The sequence below is a fragment of the Scyliorhinus torazame genome, chromosome 26 (assembly GCF_047496885.1).
Source record: "Scyliorhinus torazame isolate Kashiwa2021f chromosome 26, sScyTor2.1, whole genome shotgun sequence".
Taxonomy (NCBI): domain Eukaryota; kingdom Metazoa; phylum Chordata; class Chondrichthyes; order Carcharhiniformes; family Scyliorhinidae; genus Scyliorhinus; species Scyliorhinus torazame.
Window position 1 is genome coordinate 35646757 of NC_092732.1, and position 23023 is coordinate 35669779.

At 57.4% G+C, this 23023-nt stretch overlaps 2 protein-coding genes across 3 annotated transcripts in view; both read right to left on the minus strand.

Moving 5' to 3' along the window:
- LOC140402969 (semaphorin-6D-like) overlaps positions 1–23023 on the minus strand; it is a 1151034-nt gene that overhangs the window by 887074 nt on the left and 240937 nt on the right. The gene's annotated exons all lie outside the window — the stretch shown is intronic.
- LOC140402965 (soluble guanylate cyclase 88E-like) overlaps positions 1–23023 on the minus strand; it is a 71047-nt gene that overhangs the window by 46861 nt on the left and 1163 nt on the right. Inside the window, 5 exon segments of the mRNA XM_072490615.1 lie at positions 635–758; positions 5233–5582; positions 11181–11355; positions 13625–13757; positions 20575–20729. Coding sequence (XP_072346716.1) covers positions 635–758; positions 5233–5582; positions 11181–11355; positions 13625–13757; positions 20575–20702 — 910 coding nt within the window. The 5' untranslated portion in view covers positions 20703–20729.

The window sequence follows — 23023 nt, forward strand, 5'->3', positions numbered from 1 at the left end:
ACGGGGTTAGATACAGAGTAAAGCTCCCTCTACACTGTCCCCATCAAACACTCCCAGGACAGGTACAGCACGGGGTTAGATACAGAGTAAAGCTCCCTCTACACTGTCCCCATCAAACACTCCCAGGACAGGTACAGCACGGGGTTAGATACAGAGTAAAGCTCCCTCTACACTGTCCCCATCAAACACTCCCAGGACAGGTACAGCACGGGGTTAGATACAGAGTAAAGCTCCCTCTGCACTGTCCCCATCAAACACTCCCAGGACAGGTACAGCACGGGGTTAGATACAGAGTAAAGCTCCCTCTACACTGTCCCCATCAAACACTCCCAGGACAGGTACAGCACGGGGTTAGATACAGAGTAAAGCTCCCTCTACACTGTCCCCATCAAACACTCCCAGGACAGGTACAGCACGGGGTTAGATACAGAGTGTTAGTATAACTGTCCCATGGCCCATTGAATGGGAGATAGTTTGTGACAAATGTGGGAGAATTTAATTTGTTGAGGTTATAACAAGAGCTGCTGTGGAATACAGGGTTTGCTGGACTCTGCCGGGTCTTTCGTGTGTGGTGTGGATTCCTTGGGTTGTGGGATGTCCCGAGGCCGGATGGGGGTTTGCGACTGACGCTGACCTGTTCCTCTCTCTTGCTCCTTGCTTCCTTCCTCTTTGTCCGCCCGCATGACGCTGACCTTCTGCTTGCTCTCCACAACCGCTTTTGACATCAGCTCAAACACGTTGTTCAGGTGCATGTAGATCTGGCGACGAGAGAAAGTGGAGACCGCCAGTCAGCGAACATCCGCTCGGCCCCCTCCCAGGCCAACGCCGACCCATGCCCTCCGACCGCGCGTCCGGGCCCTCAAACCCAAACCCCCTTTACCCACCCACAGAAGCTGTCTGCGCAGCCCCTGCATCACAGGGAGCGCACATTGGGGCGGGAGTGAGGGGTGGTGGGGGTCCACGCTTACTATCCAGAACAAACCCGAGGTGACAAAGATTGAATTATGTGGAACACTCCATACATTCAAGGACTGTATTCCCTGGAATGTCGCAGCTCCCAGGAGTAATTGATTCTGTTTTTCATCAACATGAAAGGAATTGATAAGGTGGATCGGGAGAACTTTGTTCCTGTTAGAGAGGGATGGCGGTCTGTGGGATGCAGAGCAAGCGGCTCGATACAGAGTAAAGCTCCCTCTGCACTGACCCCATCAAACACTCCCAGGACAGGTACAGCACGGGGTTAGATACAGAGTAAAGCTCGCTCTGCACTGTCCCCATCAAACACTCCCAGGACAGGTACAGCACGGGGTTAGATACAGAGTAAAGCTCCCTCTACACTGTCCCCATCAAACACTCCCGGGACAGGTACAGCACGGGGTTAGATACAGAGTAAAGCTCCCTCTACACTGTCCCCATCAAACACTCCCGGGACAGGTACAGCACGGGGTTAGATACAGAGTAAAGCTCCCTCTGCACTGTCCCCATCAAACACTCCCAGGACAGGTACAGCACGGGGTTAGATACAGAGTAAAGCTCCCTCTACACTGACCCCATCAAACACTCCCAGGACAGGTACAGCAAGGGGTTCGATACAGAGTAAAGCTCCCTCTACACCGTCCCCATCAAACACTCCCAGGACAGGTACAGCACGGGGTTAGATACAGAGTAAAGCTCCCTCTACACTGTCCCCATCAAACACCCCCAGGACAGGTACAGCACGGGATTAGATACAGAGTAAAGCTCCCTCTACACTGTCCCCATCAAACACTCCCAGGACAGGTACAGCACGGGGTTAGATACAGAGTAAAGCTCCCTCTACACTGTCCCCATCAAACACTCCCAGGACAGGTACAGCACGGGGTTAGATACAGAGTAAAGCTCCCTCTACACTGTCCCCATCAAACACTCCCAGGACAGGTACAGCACGGGGTTAGATACAGAGTAAAGCTCCCTCTACACTGTCCTCATCAAACACTCCCAGGACAGGTACAGCACGGGGTTAGATACAGAGTAAAGCTCCCTCTACACTGTCCCCATCAAACACTCCCAGGACAGGTACAGCACGGGGTTAGATACAGAGTAAAGCTCCCTCTACACTGTCCTCATCAAACACTCCCAGGACAGGTACAGCACGGGGTTAGATACAGAGTAAAGCTCCCTCTACACTGTCCCCATCAAACACTCCCAGGACAGGTACAGCACGGGGTTAGATACAGAGTAAAGCTCCCTCTACACTGTCCTCATCAAACACTCCCAGGACAGGTACAGCACGGGGTTAGATACAGAGTAAAGCTCCCTCTACACTGTCCCCATCAAACACTCCAAGGACAGGTACAGCACAGGGTTAGATACAGAGTAAAGCTCCCTCTACACTGTCCTCATCAAACACTCCCAGGACAGGTACAGCACGGGGTTAGATACAGAGTAAAGCTCCCTCTACACTGTCCTCATCAAACACACCCAGGACAGGTACAGCACGGGGTTAGATACAGAGTAAAGCTCCCTCTACACTGTCCTCATCAAACACTCCCAGGACAGGTACAGCACGGGGTTAGATACAGAGTAAAGCTCCCTCTACACTGTCCCCATCAAACACTCCAAGGACAGGTACAGCACAGGGTTAGATACAGAGTAAAGCTCCCTCTACACTGTCCCCATCAAACACTCCCAGGACAGGTACAGCACGGGGTTAGGTACAGAGTAAAGCTCCCTCTACACTGTCCCCATCAAACACCCCCAGGACAGGTACAGCACGGGGTTAGATACAGAGTAAAGCTCCCTCTACACTGTCCCCATCAAACACTCCCAGGACAGGTACAGCACGGGGTTAGATACAGAGTAAAGCTCCCTCTACACTGTCCCCATCAAACACTCCCAGGACAGGTACAGCACGGGGTTAGGTACAGAGTAAAGCTCCCTCTACACTGTCCCCATCAAACACTCCCAGGACAGGTACAGCACGGGGTTAGATACAGAGTAAAGCTCCCTCTACACTGTCCCCATCAAACACTCCCAGGACAGGTACAGCACGGGGTTAGATACAGAGTAAAGCTCCCTCTACACTGTCCCCATCAAACACTCCCAGGACAGGTACAGCACGGGGTTGGATACAGAGTAAAGCTCCCTCTACACTGTCCCCATCAAACACTCCCATGACAGGTACAGCACGGGGTTAGATACAGAGTAAAGCTCCCTCTACACTGTCCCCATCAAACACTCCCAGGACAGGTACAGCACGGGGTTAGATACAGAGTAAAGCTCCCTCTACACTGTCCCCATCAAACACTCCCATGACAGGTACAGCACGGGGTTAGATACAGAGTAAAGCTCCCTCTACACTGTCCCCATCAAACACTCCCAGGACAGGTACAGCACGGGGTTAGATACAGAGTAAAGCTCCCTCTACACTGTCCCCATCAAACACTCCCATGACAGGTACAGCACGGGGTTAGATACAGAGTAAAGCTCCCTCTGCACTGTCCCCATCAAACACTCCCAGGACAGATAGAGCACGGGGTTAGATACAGAGTAAAGCTCCCTCTACACTGTCCGCATCAAACACTCCCAGGACAGGTACAGCACGGGGTTAGATACAGAGTAAAGCTCCCTCTACACTGTCCCCGTCAAACACTCCCAGGACAGGTACAGCACGGGGTTAGATACAGAGTAAAGCTCCCTCTACACTGTCCGCATCAAACACTCCCAGGACAGGTACAGCACGGGGTTAGATACAGAGTAAAGCTCCCTCTACACTGTCCCCATCAAACACTCCCAGGACAGGTACAGCACGGGGTTAGATACAGAGTAAAGCTCCCTCTACACTGTCCCCATCAAACACTCCCAGGGCAGGTACAGCACGGGGTTAGATACAGAGTTAAGCTCCCTCTACACTGTCCCCATCAAACACTCCCAGGACAGGTACAGCACGGGGTTAGATACAGAGTAAAGCTCCCTCTACACTGTCCCCATCAAACACTCCCAGGGCAGGTACAGCACAGGGTTAGATACAGAGTAAAGCTCCCTCTACACTGTCCCCATCAAACACTCCCAGGACAGGTACAGCACGGGGTTAGATACAGAGTAAAGCTCCCGCTACACTGTCCCCATCAAACACTCCCAGGACAGGTACAGCACGGGGTTAGATACAGAGTAAAGCTCCCTCTACACTGTCCCCATCAAACACTCCCAGGACAGGCACAGCACGGGGTTAGATACAGAGTAAAGCTCCCGCTACACTGTCCCCAGCAAACACTCCCAGGACAGGCACAGCACGGGGTTAGATACAGAGTAAAGCTCCCTCTACACTGTCCCCATCAAACACTCCCAGGACAGGTACAGCACCGGGTTAGATACAGAGTAAAGCTCCCTCTACACTGTCCCCATCAAACACTCCCAGGACAGGTACAGCACGGGGTTAGATACAGAGTAAAGCTCCCTCTACACTGTCCCCATCAAACACTCCCAGGACAGGTACAGCACGGGGTTAGATACAGAGTAAAGCTCTCTCTACACTGTCCCCATCAAACACTCCCAGGACAGGTACAGCACGGGGTTAGATACAGAGTAAAGCTCCCTCTACACTGTCCCCATCAAACACTCCCAGGACAGGTATAGCACGGGGTTAGATACAGAGTAAAGCTCCCGCTACACTGATCCCATCAAACACTCCCAGGACAGGTACAGCATGGGGTTAGATACAGAGCAAAGCTCCCTCTACACTGTCCCCATCAAACACTCCCAGGACAGGTACAGCACGGGGTTAGATACAGAGTAAAGTTCCCTCTACACTGTCCCCATCAAACACTCCCAGGACAGGTACAACACGGGGGTTAGATACAGACTAAAGCTCCCTCTACAATGTCCCCATCAAACACTCCCAGGACAGGTACAGCACGGGGTTAGATACAGACTAAAGCTCCCTCTACAATGTCCCCATCAAATACTCCCAGGACAGGGACAGCACGGTGTTAGATACAGAGTAAAGCTCCCGCTACACTGTCCCCATCAAACACTCCCAGGACGGGTACAGCACGGGGTTAGATACAGAGAAAAGCTCCCTCTACACTGTCCCCATCAAACACTCCCAGGACAGGTACAGCACGGGGTTAGATACAGAGTAAAGCTCCCTCTACACTGTCCCCATCAAACACTCCCAGGACAGGTACAGCACGGGGTTAGATACAGGGTAAAGCTCCCTCCACACAGATCGAGGTGAACCCTCGCCTCACTCACGTTGTCCCAGTTGAACTCCAGCATGGGGCGCACCAGGGTGAATTCGTCGTCCACCTTCTTGCCTTGGAGATCGGAGAAGACCTCTTTGAGACCCTTGCCGATCCTGTACATGGTCATGTCCCTGCGAAAGATCATGCTGAAGGGGAACATGTCGAAGATGATGCCCTTCTTCATGGGCAGCTTCTCGTAGCCGGGCGCTGCCTTCAGCTGTGGCGTGCGGTGCTTGAAGGCCGCGTTGTCGAAGTTCATCTTGTAAACCACGTAGGTCATCTTCTCCGTCTCCTCCTTGGACAGGATCTCCACCTTGATGTCGGTGTTGTAGAACTGTCTGCCCACCTGCGAGAGCTGGCCTGGCGATCGGGGAGGGAGTGGAGCGTGAGACCGAGCTTCGTGCAAGAGGCAACAACCGTCGGCTTCGGGGGGGGACGGACAGAGTCACGGTAGGGGGCGGCCGTGGTCTGCCACTGGACAGGCGCGAGGGCCTGAGTGGCTCCCTCTGGGCCCCGTACACCAGTTTTACATTTAGGGGCGTCGTCGCTGAGGCTGTCCCGCCAGTGCGTTGGAGCCAGGGGCAGTCAAGTGACCAATCGGTTATCCCCGGATATATTTGGCCACCCAGGACAGCAGGAGCAGACCATTCAGCCCATCAAACCAGCTCTGCCATGGGATATCTTAGAGGGCAGCTCCCCGACAGTGCGGCGCTCTCTCAGTACTGACCCTCCCACAGTGCGGCGCTCCCTCAGTACTGACCCTCTGACCGTGCAGCACTCCCTCAGTACTGACCCTCCCACAGTGCGGCGCTCCCTCAGTACTGACCCTCTGACAGTGCGGTGCTCCCTCAGTACTGACCCTCCCACAGTGCGGCGCTCCCTCAGTACTGACCCTCTGACAGTGCGGTGCTCCCTCAGTACTGACCCTCCCACAGTGCGGCGCTCTCTCAGTACTGACCCTCCCACAGTGCGGCGCTCCCTCAGTACTGACCCTCTGACAGTGCGGCACTCCCTCAGTACTGACCCTCCCACAGTGCGGCGCTCCCTCAGTACTGACCCTCCCACAGTGCGGCGCTCCCTCAGTACTGACCCTCCCACAGTGCGGCGCTCCCTCAGTACTGACCCTCCCACAGTGCGGCACTCCCTCAGCATTGACCCTCCCGCAGTGCGGTGCTCCCTCAGTACTGACCCCCCCACAGTGTGGCGCTCCCTCAGTACTGACCCACAGTGCGGCACTCCCTCAGGACTGACCCTCCCACAGTGCGGCGCTCCCTCAGTACTGACCCTCCCACAGTGCGGCGCTCCCTCAGCACTGACGCTCCCACAGTGCGGTGCTCCCTCAGCACTGACCCTCCCACAGTGCGGCGCTCCCTCAGTACTGACCCTCCCACAGTGCGGCGCTCCCTCAGTACTGACCCTCCCACAGTGCGGCGCTCCCTCAGCACTGACCCTCCCACAGTGCGGCGCTCCCTCAGTACTGACCCTCCCACAGTGTGGCGCTCCCTCAGTACTGACCCTCCCACAGTGCGGCGCTCCCTCAGAACTGACCCTCCCACAGTGCGGCGCTCCCTCAGTACTGACCCTCCCACAGTGCGGCGCTTCCTCAGTACTGACCCTCTGACAGTGCGGCGCTCCCTCAGTACTGACCCTCCGACAGTGCGGCGCACCCTCAGTACTGACCCTCCCACAGTGCGGCGCTCCCTCAGTACTGACCCTCCCACAGTGCGACGTCCCCTCAGTATTGACCCTCCCACAGTGCGGCGCTCGCTCAGTACTGACCCTCCCTCAGTGCGGCGCTCCCTCAGTACTGACCCTCCCACAGTGCGGCGTTCCCTCAGTATTGACCCTCCCACAGTGCGGCGCTCCCTCAGTAGTGACCCTCCCACAGTGCGGCGCTTCCTCAGTAGTGACCCTCCCACAGTGCGGCACTCCCTCAGTGCTGACCCTCCCACAGTGCGGTGCTCCCTCAGTACTGACCCTCTGACAGTGCGGCGCTCCCTCAGGACTGACCCTACCACAGAGCGGCGCTTCCTCAGTACTGACCCTCCGACAGTGCGGCACTCCCTCAGTACTGACCCTCCCTCAGTGCGGCGCTCCCTCAGTACTGACCCTCTGACAGTGCGGCACTCCCTCAGTACTGACCCTCCCACAGTGCGGTGCTCCCTCAGCACTGACCCTCCCACAGTGTGGCGCTCCCACAGTACTGACCCTCCCACAGTGCGGCACTCCCTCAGTACTGACCAACGCACAGTGCGGCGCTCCCTCAGTACTGACCCTCCCACAGTGCGGCCCTCTCTCAGTACTGACCCTCCACAGTGCGGCCCTCCCTCAGTACTGACCCTCCCACAGTGCGGCGCTCCCTCAGTACTGACCCTCCCACAGTGCGGCGCTCCCTCAGTACTGACCCTCCCACAGTGCGGCGCTGCCTCAGTACTGACCCTCCCACAGTGCAAAGCTCCCTCAGTACTGACCCTCCCACAATGTGGAGCTCCCTCAGTACTGACCCTCCCACAGTGCGGCGCTCCCTCAGTACTGACCCTCCCACAGTGCGGCCCTCCCTCAGTACTGACCCTCTGACAGTGCGGCGCTCCCTCAGTACTGACCCTCCCACAATGCAGCGCTCCCTCAGTACTGACCCTCCGACAGTCCTACGCTCCCTCAGTACTGACCCTCCCACAGTGCGACGCTCCCTCAGTACTGACCCTCCGACAGTGCGGCACTCCCTCAGTACTGACCCTCCGACAGTGCGGCACTCCCTCAGTACTGACCCTCCCACAGTGCGGCACTCCCTCAGTACTGACCCTCCCACAGTGCGGCGCTCCCTCAGTACTGACCCTCCCACAGTGCGGCGCTCCCTCAGTACTGACCCTCCCACAGTGCAAAGCTCCCTCAGTACTGACCCTCCCACAATGTGGAGCTCCCTCAGTACTGACCCTCCCACAGTGCGGCGCTCCCTCAGTACTGACCCTCCCACAGTGCGGCCCTCCCTCAGTACTGACCGTCTGACAGTGCGGCGCTCCCTCAGTACTGACCCTCCCACAATGCAGCGCTCCCTCAGTACTGACCCTCCGACAGTCCTACGCTCCCTCAGTACTGACCCTCCCACAGTGCGACGCTCCCTCAGTACTGACCCTCCGACAGTGCGGCACTCCCTCAGTACTGACCCTCCGACAGTGCGGCACTCCCTCAGTACTGACCCTCCCACAGTGCGGCACTCCCTCAGTACTGACCCTCCCACAGTGCGGCGCTCCCTCAGTACTGACCCTCCGACAATGCGGCACTCCCTCAGTACTGACCCTCCCACAGTGCGGCGCTCCCTCAGTACTGACCCTCCGACAATACGGCACTCCCTCAGTACTGACCCTCCGACAGTGCGGCGCTCCCCCAGTACTGACCCTCCGACAATGCGGCACTCCCTCAGTACTGACCCACCCACAGTGCGGCGCTCCCTCAGTACTGACCCTCCGACAGTGCGGCGCTCCGCCAGTACTGACCCTCGGACAATGCGGCACTCCCTCAGTACTGACCCACCCACAGTGCGGCGCTCCCTCAGTACTGACCCTCCCACAGTGCGGCACTCCCTCAGTACTGACCCTCCCACAGTGCGGCGCTCCCCCAGTACTGACCCTCGGACAATGCGGCACTCCCTCAGTACTGACCCACCCACAGTGCGGCGCTCCCTCAGTACTGACCCTCCCACAGTGCAGCGCTCCCTCAGTACTGACCCTCCCATAGTGCGGCACTCCCTCAGTACCGACCCTCTGACAGTGCGACGCTCCCTCAGTATTGACCCCCCCACAGTGCGGCGCTCCCTCAGTACTGACCCTCTGACAGTGCGGCGCTCCTTCAGTACTGACCCTCCCACAGGGAGGCTTTCAAATGTCAGTTGAAAGGAATTCAGGACCGGCATGTTCCTGTGAGGAAGAAGGATAAATACGGCAAATTTCGGGAACCTTGGATAACGAGAGATATTGTAGGCCTCGTCAAAAAGAAAAAGGAGGCATTTGTCAGGGCTAGAAGGCTGGGAACAGACGAAGTCTGTGTGTAATATAAGGAAAGTAGGAAGGAACTTAAGCAAGGAGTCAGGAGGGCTAGAAGGGGTCACGAAAAGTCATTGGCAATCGGGTTAAGGAAAATCCCAAGGCTTTTTCCACATACGTAAAAAGTAAGCGGGTAGCCAGGGAAAGGGTTGGCCCACTGAAGGGCAGGCGAGGGAATCTATGTGTGGAGCCAGAGGAAATGGGTGAGGTACTGAATGAATACTTTGCATCAGTATTCACCAAAGAGAAGGAATTGGTGGATGTTGAGTTTGGAGAAGGGTTTGTAGATAGCCTGGGTCACATTGAGATCCAAAAAGACGAGGTGTTGGGCGTCTTGAAAAATATTAAGGTAGATAAGTCCCCAGGGCCTGATGGGATCTACCCCAGAATACTGAAGGAGGCTAGAGAGGAAATTGCTGAGGCCTTGACAGAAATCTTTGGATCCTCACTGTCTTCACGGGATGTCCCGGAGGACTGGAGAATAGCCAATGTTGTTCCTTTGTTTAAGAAGGGTAGCAAGGATAATCCAGGGAACTACAGGCCGGTGAGCCTTACGTCAGTGGTAGGGAAATTACTGGAGAGAATTCTTCGAGACAGGATCTACTCCCATTTGGAAGCGCGAGGCAGCATGGTTTTGTGAAGGGGAGGTTGTGTCTCACTAACTTGATAGAGTTTTTCGAAGAGGTCACAAAGATGGTTGATGCAGGTAGGGCAGTGGATGTTGTCTATATGGACATCAGTAAGGTCCCTCATGGTAGACTAGTACAAAAGGTGAAGTCACACGGGGCCAGAGATGAGCTGGCAAGGTGGATACAGAATTGGCTAAGTCATAGAAGGCAGAGAATAGCAATGGAAGGATGCTTTTCTGATTGGAGGGCTGTGACTGGTGTTCCACAGGGATCAGTGCTGGGACCTTTGCTGTTCACAGTATACATAAATGATTTGGAGGAAAATGTAACTGGTCTGATTAGTAAGTTTGCAGACGACATAAAGGTTGGTGGAATTGCGGATAGCGATGAGGACTGTCAGAGGATACAGCAGGATTTAGATCGTTTGGAGACTTGGGCAGGTGGAGAAGGTAGTCAAGAAGGCATATGGCATGCTTGCCTTCATTGGCCGGGGCATTGAGTATAAGAATTGGCAAGTCATGTTGCAGCTGTATAGAACCTTAGTTAGGCCACACTTGAAGTATAGTGTTCAATTCTGGTCACCACACTACCAGAAGGATGTGGAGGCTTTAGAGAGGGTGCAGAAGAGATTGACCAGGATGTTGCCTGGTATGGAGGGCATTAGCTATGAGGAGCGGTTGAATAAACTCGATTTGTTATCACTGGAAGGACGGAGGTTGAGGGGCGACCTGATAGAGGTCTACAAAATTATGAGGGGCATAGACAGAGTGGATAGTCAGAGGCTTTTACCCGGGTAGAGGGGTCAATTACTAGGGGGCATAGGTTTAAGGTGAGAGGGGCAAGGTTTAGAGTAGATGTACGAGGCAAGTTTTTTACGCAGAGGGTAGTGGGTGCCTGGAACTCACTACCGGAGGAGGTAGTGGAAGCAGGGACGATGGTGACATTTAAGGGGTATCTTGACAAATGCATGAATAGGATGGGCATAGAGGGACACGGACCCAGGAAGTGTAGAAGATTGTAGTTTAGTCGGGCAGCATGGTCGGCACGGGCTTGGAGGGCCGAAGGGCCTGTTCCTGTGCTGTACTTTTCTCTGTTCTTTGTTGTGTGGGTTTCTCAAATGGGGAAAGTATCCGGGACTTGCGTCATCCCGCAGGGCCCCGGGATCAGGAGCCGGAAGTTGGGAGTCGCAGGACAGGTTGGCGTCGTGGCCAAACACCCTCTTTGATGTTTTCAGGAACCCCTCCTCCCGACTCCGGCTCCCCCTCGAGGCCTGAGTGGCGCCGCCTTACCCTTGACGAACTGGGTGAACCCCCGCCGGGTGCTGCGATAGTGCAGGGTCAGGCTGGTCTCGCACTCCTCCTCCACGCAGAAGCTGGGAGGTTGCACCTTGGGGAAGGAGAAGCGGAAATATTCATGTAGGTTGTCCAGCTCGTTGATGAAGTCGCGGACATTGCGACCCAGGACCTGCGGCGTGGCGGGGGGGGGGATAGAGGGAAGGAGCAAAGGGAAAGGGAGGGAGAGAAGAGAAATCCGTGAGGGGAGAGCCAGGCACCGAGACGCCATTCAGCCCCTCTGTTCCCCTGCTGGTGCCTCAGCTCCACTTGAGATTCCTCCTACCTTCCCCCTCTTCATCTCCCCGCCTCAATCGATTTATTCCTCCCTCCCTCGCGTGTTTATCAAGCTTTCTCCCCCACTCCCCCGTGGGAGCGAGTCCCACATTCTCCCCCACTCCCCGTGGGAGCGAGTCCCACATTCTCCCCCACTCCCCGAGGGAGCGAGTCCCACATTCTCCCCCACTCCCCCGTGGGAGCGAGTCCCACATTCTCCCCCACTCCCTGTGGGAGCGAGTCCCACATTCTCCCCCACTCCCCCGTGGGAGCGAGTCCCACATTCTCCCCCACTCCCTGTGGGAGCGAGTCCCACATTCTCCCCCACTCCCCCGTGGGAGCGAGTCCCACATTTTCCCCCACTCCCTGTGGGAGCGAGTCCCACATTCTCCCCCACTCCCTGTGGGAGCGGGTCCCACGTTCTCCCCCACTCCCCCGTGGGAGCGAGTCCCACATTCTACCCCACTCCCCGTGGGAGCGAGTCCCACATTCTCCCCCACTCCCCGTGGGAGCAAGTCCCACATTCTCCCCCACTCCCCCGTGGGAGCGAGTCCCACATTCTCCCCCACTCCCCGTGAGAGCGAGTCCCACATTCTCCCCCACTCCCCCGTGGGAGCGAGTCCCACATTCTCCCCCCACTCCCTGTGGGAGCGAGTCCCACATTCTCCCCCACTCCCCCGTGGGAGCGAGTCCCACATTCTCCCCCACTCCCCCGTGGGACATTCTCCCCCCACTCCCTGTGGGAGCGAGTCCCACATTCTCCCCCACTCCCCGTGGGAGCGAGTCCCACATTCTCCCCCACTCCCCGTGGGAGCGAGTCCCACATTCACCCCCCACTCCCCGTGGGAGCGAGTCCCACATTCTCCCCCGGGACCGGGGAGGGGGAAATCGGGCTGGGGAGGGGGATATCGGACTGGGGAGGGGATATGGGACTGGGGAGGGGATATGGGACTGGGGGAGGGGGATATGGAACTGGGGGAGGGGGATATGGAACTGGGGGAGGGGGATATGGGACAGGGGGAGGGGGATATGGAACTGGGGAGGGGGATATGGAACTGGGGGAGGGGGATATGGGACTGGGGAAGGGGGATATGGGACTGGGGAGGGCGATGTGGGACGGGGGGAGGGGATATGGGACTGGGGGAGGGGATATGGGACTGGGGGAGGGGATATGGGACTGGGGAGGGGATATGGGACTGGGGGAGGGGATATGGGACTGGGGAGGGGATATGGGACTGGGGGAGGGGATATGGGACTGGGGGAGGGGGATATGGGACTGGGGAGGGGATATGGGACTGGGGGAGGGGGATATGGGACTGGGGGGGAGGGGGATATGGGACTGGGGGGGAGGGGGATATGGGACTGGGGGGGAGGGGGATATGGGACTGGGGGAGGGGATATGGGACTGGGGGAGGGGGATATGGGACTGGGGGAGGGGGATATGGGACTGCGGGAGGGGGATATGGGACTGGGGAGGGGGATATCGGACTGGGGGAGGGGGTTATCGGACTGGGGGAGGGGGATATCGGACTGGGGGAGGTGATATGGGACTGGGGGAGGGGATACGGGACTGGGGGAGGGGATACGGGACTGGGGGAGGGGGATATCGGACTGGGGGAGGGGGATATCGGACTGGGGGAGGGGGATATCGGACTGGGGGAGGGGGATATCGGACTGGGAGAGGGGGATATCGGACTGGGGGAGGGGGATATCGGACTGGGGGAGGGGGATATGGGACTGGGGGAGGGGGATATGGGACTGGGGGAGGGGGATATGGGACTGGGGGAGGGGGATATGGGACTGGGGGAGGGGGATATGGGACTGGGGGAGGGGGATATGGGACTGGGGGAGGGGGATATGGGACTGGGGGAGGGGGATATGGGACTGGGGGAGGGGGATATGGGACTGGGGGAGGGGATATGGGACTGGGGGAGGGGATATGGGACTGGGGAGGGGGATATCGGACTGGGGAGGGGGATATGGGACTGGGGGAGGGGGATATGGGACTGGGGGAGGGGGATATGGGACTGGGGGAGGGGGATATAGCCCGTTTCTCATGTTGAATCTGTCCTGAAGTCTGGGACAAGTCTCTCGCGGGTCGAGGGGAAACCAGGCCTCAGCCTTACCTTGAGAATTTTCTCATAGCCGTAGACACCAATTCTCTTCACCATGTAGACACCAAACGCATACATTAGCTCATCGTGGGTCTTCCCCAGAACCTCCCCGGCTGCCTTGGCCATTCTCAGAATCAGGTTGTCACTGCGCAAAGGGAAAGAGGCCAGAATTAGCTCCACAACAACATCCTGCATTCATATAGCAACCTGTGTGGAGTAAAACATCCCCAAGGCCCTTCACAGGAGGGCCGAGCAGACAGAATCTGACCCCAAAGCATCAAAGAGGAGGAGAGAGAGAGAGAGAGACAGAAAGAGAGAGAGAGCGAGACACAGAGAGAGAGCGAGACAGAGAGAGAGAGAGCGAGACAGAGAGAGAGAGAGCGAGGCAGAGAGAGAGAGAGCGAGACAGAGAGAGAGAGAGAGAGCGAGACAGAGAGAGAGAGAGAGAGACAGAGAGAGAGAGAGAGCGAGGCAGAGAGAGAGAGAGAGACAGAGAGAGAGAGACAGAGAGAGAGAGAGAGAGAGAGAGAGAGGGTGGAGAGAGAGAGAGAGCGAGACAGAGAGAGAGAGCGAGACAGAGAGAGAGAGAGCGAGGCAGAGAGAGAGAGAGCGAGACAGAGAGAGAGAGAGCGAGACAGAGAGAGAGAGAGAGCGAGGCAGAGAGAGAGAGCGAGACAGAGAGAGACAGAGAGAGAGAGAGAGAGAGAGAGAGAGATGGAGAGGTGTAGGGAGGGAATTCCAGAGCTCAAGGCCCCCCCCCCCCCCCACCCCTCCCCGGTCCCCAGGCAGCTGAAGGCACGATTGGCAATGGCGGAGCGATGGGAATCGGGGGGGGATGCTCGAGAGGCCGGGATTGGAGGAGCGCAGAGATCTCGGAGGGGTATAGGGAGCTGGAGGAGGTTACAGAGATGGAGGAGGTTACAGAGATAGGGAGGGGGTGTACCCTTTCTATTACTTTGCCTACCACCGAAGTAAGACTAACTGGCCTGTAATTCCCAGGGTTATCCCTAGTCCTTTTTTGAACAGGGGCACGACATTCGCCACTCTCCAATCCCCTGGTACCACCCCTGTTGACAGTGAGGACGAAAAGATCATTGCCAACGGCTCTGCAATTTCATCTCTTGCTTCCCATAGAATCCTTGGATATATCCCGTCAGGCCCGGGGGACTTGTCTATCCTCAAGTTTTTCAAAATGCCCAACACATCTTCCTTCCTAACAAGTATTTCCTCGAGCTTACCAATCTGTTTCACACTGTCCTCTCCAACAATATCGCCCCTCTCATTTGTAAATACAGAAGAAAAGTACTCGTTCAAGACCTCTCCTATCTCTTCAGACTCAATACACAATCTCCCGCTACTGTCCTTGATCGGACCTACCCTCGCTCTAGTCATTCTCATATTTCTCACATATGTGTAAAAGGCCTTGGGGTTTTCCTTGATCCTACCCGCCAAAGATTGTTCATGCCCTCTCTTAGCTCTCCTAATCCCTTTCTTCAGTTCCCTCCTGGCTATCTTGTATCCCTCCAATGCCCTGTCTGAACCTTGTTTCCTCAGCCTTACATAAGCCACCTTTTTCCTCTTAACAAGACATTCAACCTCTCTTGTCAACCATGGTTCCCTCACTCGACCATCTCTTCCCTGCCTGACAGGGACATACATATCAAGGACACGTAGCACCTGTTCCTTGAACAAGTTCCACATTTCACTTGTGTCCTTCCCTGCCAGCCTATGTTCCCAACTTATGCACTTCAATTCTTGTCTGACAACATCGGATTTACCCTTCCCCCAATTGTAAACCTTGCCCTGTTGCACGTACCTATCCCTCTCCATTACTAAAGTGAAAGTCACAGAATTGTGGTCACTATCTCCAAAATGCTCCCCCACTAACAGAGATAGGGAGGGGGGTGTAGGGGCTGGAGGAGGTTGTGGTGTTGGGTGCTCCGAGGTACAGATGAAACAACACGGTTGCGATTGGTACAACGCAGTTTTATTCCAACTTGTTATTTACAGATCTGTCTTGGTACTCAGCACGTGGTGACATCTGAGTGTCTTGTTAATCAGGTCCTGTCCTTGTCCTTGTCTCCACATGGACTGACCACCAGGTGTCGTGTTCCTTGTCTTATACTGTCTCTGCCTTTGCCTGTGATTGGCTGTCGTGTTATGTGTGCTAATTGGTCTGTTGGTCTGTCTTCATGATGTGTGTGTTTGAATATCATGACAGAGGTTACAGAGATAGGGAGGGGGTGTAGGGGCCTGAGGAGGTTACAGAGATAGGGAGGGGGTCTAGGAGCTGGAGGAGGTTACAGTGATAGGGAGAGGGTGTAGGGGCTGGAGGTTACAGAGATAGGGAGGGGGTGTAGGGGCTGGAGGAGGTTACAGATATAGGGAGAGGGTGTAGGGGCTGGAGGTTACAGAGATAGGGAGGGAGTGTCGGGGCTGGAGGAGGTTACAGAGATAGGGAGGGGGTGTAGGGGCTGGAGGAGGTTACAGATATAGGGAGAGGGTGTAGGGGCTGGAGGTTACAGAGATAGGGAGGGGGTGTAGGGGCTGGAGGAGGTTACAGATATAGGGAGAGGGTGTAGGGGCTGGAGGTTACAGAGATAGGGAGGGAGTGTCGGGGCTGGAGGAGGTTACAGAGATAGGGAGGGGGTGTAGGGGCTGGAGGAGGTTACAGAGATAGGGAGGGGGTGCAGGGGCCTGAGGAGGTTACAGAGATAGGGAGGGGGTGTCGGGACTGGAGGAGGTTACAGAGATAGGGAGGGGGGTGTAGGGGCTGGAGGAGGTTACAGAGATAGGGAGGGGGTGTAGCGGCTGGAGGAGGTTACAGAGATAGGGAGGGGGTGTCGGGGCTGGAGGAGGTTACAGAGATAGGGAGGGGGTGTAGGGGCTGGAGGAGGTTACAGAGATAGGGAGGGGGTGTAGGGGCTGGAGGAGGTTACAGAGATAGGGAGGGGCTGTAGGGGGCTGGAGGAGGTTACAGAGATAGGGAGGGGGTGTAGGGGCTGGAGGAGGTTACAGAGATAGGGAGGGGGTGTAGGGGCCTGAGGAGGTTACAGAGATAGGGAGGGGGTGTCGGGACTGGAGGAGGTTACAGAGATAGGGAGGGGGTGTAGGGGCTGGAGGAGTTTACAGTGACAGGGAGGGGGTGTCGGGGCTGGAGGAGGTTACAGAGATAGGGAGGGGGTGTAGGGGCTGGAGGAGGTTACAGAGATAGGGAGGGGGTGTAGGGGCTGGAGGAGGTTACAGAGATAGGGAGGGGGTGTAGGGGCCTGAGGAGGTTACAGAGATAGGGAGGGGGTGTCGGGACTGGAGGAGGTTACAGAGATAGGGAGGGGGTGTAGGGGCTGGAGGAGTTTACAGAGACAGGGAGGGGGTGTCGGGGCTGGAGGAGGTTACAGAGATAGGGAGGGGGTGTAGGGGCTGGAGGAGGTTACAGAGATAGGGAGGGGGTGTAGGGGCTGGAGGAGGTTACAGAGATAGGGAGGGGGTGTAGGGGCTGGAGGAGGTTACAGAGATAGGGAGGGGGTGTAGGGGCCTGAGGAGGTTACAGAGATAGGGAGGGGGTGTCGGGACTGGAGGAGGTTACAGAGATAGGGAGGGGGTGTAGGGGCTGGAGGAGTTTACAGAGACAGGGAGGGGGTGTCGGGGCTGGAGGAGGTTACAGAGATAGGGAGGGGGTGTAGGGGCTGGAGGAGGTTACAGAGATAAGGAGCGGGTGTAGGGGGATGGAGGAGGTTACAGAGATAGGGAGGGGGTGTAGGGGCTGGAGGAGGTTACAGATATAGGGAGAGGGTGTAGGGGCTGGAGGAGGTTACAGAGATAGGGAGGGGGTGTAGGAGCTGGAGGAGGTTACAGAGATAGGGAAGGGGTGTCGGGGCTGGAGGAGGTTACAGAGATAGGGAGGGGGTGTAGGGGCCTGAGGAGGTTACAGAGATAGGGAGGGGGTGTCGGGACTGGAGGAGGTTACAGAGATAGGGAGGGGGTGTAGGGGCTGGAGGAGTTTACAGAGACAGGGTGGGGGTGTTGGGGCTGGAAGAGGTTACAGAGATAGGGAGGGGGTGTAGGGGCTGGAGGAGGTTACAGATATAGGGAGAGGGTGTAGGGGCTGGAGGTTACAGAGATAGGGAGGGGGTGTAGGGGCTGGAGGAGGTTACAGATATAGGGAGAGGGTGTAGGGGCTGGAGGTTACAGAGATAGGGAGGGGGTGTCGGGGCTGGAGGAGGTTACAGAGATCGGGAGGGGGTGTAGGGGCTGGAGGAGGTTACAGAGATAGGGAGGGGGTGTAGGGGCCTGAGGAGGTTACAGAGATAGGGAGGGGGTGTCGGGACTGGAGGAGGTTACAGAGATAGGGAGGGGGGTGTAGGGGCTGGAGGAGGTTACAGAGATAGGGAGGGGGTGTAGGGGCTGGAGGAGGTTACAGAGATAGGGAGGGGGTGTAGGGGCTGGAGGAGGTTACAGAGATAGGGAAGGGGTGTAGGAGCTGGAGGAGGTTACAGAGATAGGGAGGGAGTGTCGGGGCTGGAGGAGGTTACAGAGATAGGGAGGGGGTGTAGGGGCTGGAGGAGGTTACAGAGATAGGGAGGGGCTGTAGGGGGCTGGAGGAGGTTACAGAGATAGGGAGGGGGTGTAGGGGTTGGAGGAGGTTACAGAGATAGGGAGGGGCTGTAGGGGGCTGGAGGAGGTTACAGAGATAGGGAGGGGGTGTAGGGGCTGTAGGAGGTTACAGAGATAGGGAGGGGGTGTAGGGGCCTGAGGAGGTTACAGAGATAGGGAGGGGGTGTCGGGACTGGAGGAGGTTACAGAGATAGGGAGGGGGTGTAGGGGCTGGAGGAGTTTACAGAGACAGGGAGGGGGTGTCGGGGCTGGAGGAGGTTACAGAGATAGGGAGGGGGTGTAGGGGCTGGAGGAGGTTACAGAGATAGGGAGGGGGTGTAGGGGCTGGAGGAGGTTACAGAGATAGGGAGGGGGTGTAGGGGCCTGAGGAGGTTACAGAGATAGGGAGGGGGTGTCGGGACTGGAGGAGGTTACAGAGATAGGGAGGGGGTGTAGGGGCTGGAGGAGTTTACAGAGACAGGGAGGGGGTGTCGGGGCTGGAGGAGGTTACAGAGATAGGGAGGGGGTGTAGGGGCTGGAGGAGGTTACAGAGATAGGGAGGGGGTGTAGGGGCTGGAGGAGGTTACAGAGATAGGGAGGGGGTGTAGGGGCTGGAGGAGGTTACAGAGATAGGGAGGGGGTGTAGGGGCCTGAGGAGGTTACAGAGATAGGGAGGGGGTGTCGGGACTGGAGGAGGTTACAGAGATAGGGAGGGGGTGTAGGGGCTGGAGGAGTTTACAGAGACAGGGAGGGGGTGTCGGGGCTGGAGGAGGTTACAGAGATAGGGAGGGGGTGTAGGGGCTGGAGGAGGTTACAGAGATAAGGAGCGGGTGTAGGGGGATGGAGGAGGTTACAGAGATAGGGAGGGGGTGTAGGGGCTGGAGGAGGTTACAGATATCGGGAGAGGGTGTAGGGGCTGGAGGAGGTTACAGAGATAGGGAGGGGGTGTAGGAGCTGGAGGAGGTTACAGAGATAGGGAGGGGGTGTCGGGGCTGGAGGAGGTTACAGAGATAGGGAGGGGGTGTAGGGGCCTGAGGAGGTTACAGAGATAGGGAGGGGGTGTCGGGACTGGAGGAGGTTACAGAGATTGGGAGGGGGTGTAGGGGCTGGAGGAGTTTACAGAGACAGGGTGGGGGTGTTGGGGCTGGAAGAGGTTACAGAGATAGGGAGGGGGTGTAGGGGCTGGAGGAGGTTACAGGGATAGGGAGGGGGTGTAGGGGCTGGAGGAGGTTACAGAGATAGGGAGGGGGTCTAGGAGCTGGAGGAGGTCACAGAGATAGGGAGGGGGTGTAGGGGCTGGAGGAGGTTACAGAGATAGTGAGGGGGTGTAGGGGCTGGAGGAGGTTACAGAGTTAGGGAGGGGGTGTAGGGGCTGGAGGAGGTTACAGGGATAGGGAGGGGGTGTAGGGGCTGGAGGAGGTTACAGAGATAGGGAGGGGGGTGTAGGGGCTGGAGGAGGTTACAGAGATAGGGAGGGGGTGTAGGGGCTGGAGGAGGTTACAGAGATAGGGAGGGGGTGTCGGGGCTGGAAGAGGTTACAGAGATAGGGAGGGGGTGTAGGGGCTGGAGGAGGTTACAGAGATAGGGAGGGGGTGTAGGGGCTGGAGGAGGTTACAGAGATAGGGAGGGGGGTGTAGGGGCTGGAGGAGGTTACAGAGATAGGGAGGGGGTGTAGGGACTGGGGGAGGTTACAGAGATAGGGAGGGGGTGTCGGGGCTGGAGGAGGTTACAGAGATAGGGAGGGGGTGTCGGGGCTGGAGGAGGTTACGGAGATAGGGAGGGGGTGTAGGGTCTGGAGGAGGTTACAGAGATAGGGAGGGGGGTGTAGGGGCTGGAGGAGGTTACAGAGATAGGGAGGGGGTGTCGGGGCTGGAGGAGGTTACAGAGATAGGGAGGGGGTGTCGGAACTGGTGGAGGTTACAGAGATAGGGAGGGGGTGTAGGGGCTGGGGGAGGTTACAGAGATAGGGAGGGGGTGTAGAGGCTGGAGGAGGTTACAGAGATAGGGAGGGGGTGTAGGGGCTGGAGGAGGTTACAGAGATAAGGAGGGGGTGTAGGGACTGGAGGAGGTTACAGAGATAGGGAGGGGGTGTCGGGGCTGGAGGAGGTTACAGAGATAGGGAGGGGTGTAGGGGCTGGAGGAGGTTACAGTGATAGGGAGGGGGGTGTAGGGGGCTGGAGGAGGTTACAGAGATAGGGAGGGGGGTGTCGGGGCTGGAGGAGGTTACAGAGATCGAGAGGAACGGCCTATGAAACTCTCCCGCGATAGGCACAGAATGTTGTCTTGTTGAGAGTGGCTGAGATGTGACCACAGGCCTGTGAGGTTGAGGCCGTTTACCCATTCGCTCACCGGGCTCTGTATGCCCTTACTTGTACATCTGGTGCTTGACGAACTTGAGGTGTGGGATCTCCGCTCTGGCCTCAATGAGTCTCCAGACATCCTCACCGTAGAGTTCGTTGATATAATCGTTGACGGCCTCCAGGTACAATCCGTACATTGTCAGCTGTGTGGCGTTCCGCTACACCTTGGAACAGGGCAAACGCAGAATAGAATCATCTTTATTCGAGTCACAAGCCGCCTTGCATCAACACTGCAGTGAAGTTACTGTGAAAAGCCCCTAGTCGCCACACTCCGGCGCCTGTTCGGGGACGCAGAGGGGGAATTCGGAATGTCCAATTCGCCAAACAAGCACGTCTTTCGGGGGGAAACCGGAGCGCCCGGAGGAAACCCACGCAGACACGGGGAGAGGACGTGCAGACTCCGCACGGACCGTGGCCCCAAGCCGGGAATCGAACCCGGGCCCCTGGCGCTGTGAAGCAGCGGTGCTAACCACTGTGCTACCGAGCCGCTCTCAACAATGTCCCTGACGGAGAGACTCCCTCTTTAAACAGGGGTGAAGCGCTGATGGTGACATCCTGATGTCGGGTGATGGGGGAAGAGGTCAGTTTGGCCGATGAAGGCTCTCCTGTGGTCCCTACCTGCAGGAACACTGCAATGGTCGGAGCTCGCTTGAATAGTCAGTGAAATCTCCCATCGGCTTAACACCCAGCCAAACATTTAAAGGCACCGTCGACTCCGAGATAGGGAGGGGGTGTAGGGGCTGGAGGAGGTTACAGAGTTCGGGAGGGGGTTGTCGGGGCTGGAGAAGGTCAGAGAGATAGGGAGGGGGTGTAGGGGCTGGAGGAGGTTACAGAGATAGGGAGGGGGTGTAGGGGCTGGAGGAGGTTACAGAGATAGGGAGGGGGGTGTAGGGGCTGGAGGAGGTTACAGGGATAGGGAGGGGGTGTAGGGGCTGGAGGAGGTTACAGAGATAGGGAGGGGGGTGTAGGGGCTGGAGGAGGTTACAGAGATAGGGAGGGGGTGTAGGGGCTGGAGGAGGTTACAGAGATAGGGAGGGGGTGTAGGGGCTGGAGGAGGTTACAGAGTTAGGGAGGGTGGTGTAGGGGCTGGAGGAGGTTACAGAGATAGGGAGGGGGTGTATGGGCTGGAGGAGGTTACAGAGATAGGGAGGGGGGTGTAGGGGCTGGAGGAGGTTACAGAGATAGGGAGGGGGTGTAGGGGCTGGAGGAGGTTACAGAGATAGGGAGGGGGTGTAGGGGCTGGAGGAGGTTACAGAGATAGGCAGGGGTGTAGGGGCTGGAGGAGGTTACAGAGATAGGGAGGGGGTGTAGGGGCTGGATGAGGTTACAAAGATAGGGAGGGGGTGTAGGGGCTGGAGGAGGTCAGAGAGATAGGGAGGGGGTGTAGGGGCTGGAGGAGGTTACAGAGATAGGGAGGGGGTGTAGGGGCTGGAGGAGGTTACAGAGATTGGGAGGGGGTGTAGGGACTGGAGGGGGTTACAGAGATAGGGAGGGGTGTAGGGGCTGGAGGAGGTTACAGAGATAGGGAGGGGGTGTAGGGGCTGGAGGAGGTTACAGAGATAGGGAGGGGGTGTAGGGGCTGGAGGAGGTTACAGAGATAGGGAGGGGGTGTAGGGGCTGGAGGAGGTTACAGAGATAGGGAGGGGCTGTAGGGGCTGGAGGAGGTTACAGAGTTAGGGAGGGGGGTGTAGGGGCTGGAGAAGGTCAGAGAGATAGGGAGGGGGTGTAAGGGCTGGAGGAGGTTACAGAGATAGGGAGGGGGTGTAGGGGCTGGAGGAGGTTACAGAGATTGGGAGGGGGTGTAGGGGCTGGAGGAGGTTACTGAGATAGGGAGGGGGTGTAGGGGCTGGAGGAGGTCACAGAGATAGGGAGGGGGGTGTAGGGGCTGGAGAAGGTCAGAGAGATAGGGAGGGGGTGTAGGGGCTGGAGGAGGTTACAGAGATAGGGAGGGGGTGTAGGGGCTGGAGGAGGTTACAGAGATTGGGAGGGGGTGTAGGGACTGGAGGAGGTTACAGAGATAGGGAGGGGGTGTAGGGGCTGGAGGTGGTTACAGAGATAGGGAGGGGGGTATAGGGGCTGGAGGAGGTTACAGAGTTAGGGAAGGGGGTGTAGGGGCTGGAGAAGGTCAGAGAGATAGGGAGGGGGTGTAGGGGCTGGAGGAGGTTACAGAGATAGGGAGGGGGTGTAGGGGCTGGAGAAGGTTACAGAGATAGGGAGGGGGTGTAGGGGCTGGAGGAGGTTACAGCGATAGGGAGGGGGGTGTAGGGACTGGGGGAGGTTACAGAGATAGGGAGGGGGTGTAGGGGCTGGAGGAGGTTACAGAGATAGGGAGGGGGTCTAGGGGCTGGAGGAGGTTACAGAGATAGGGAGGGGGTGTCGGGGCTGGAGGAGGTTACAGCGATAGGGAGGGGGTGTAGGGACTGGGGGAGGTTACAGAGATAGGGAGGGGGTCTAGGGG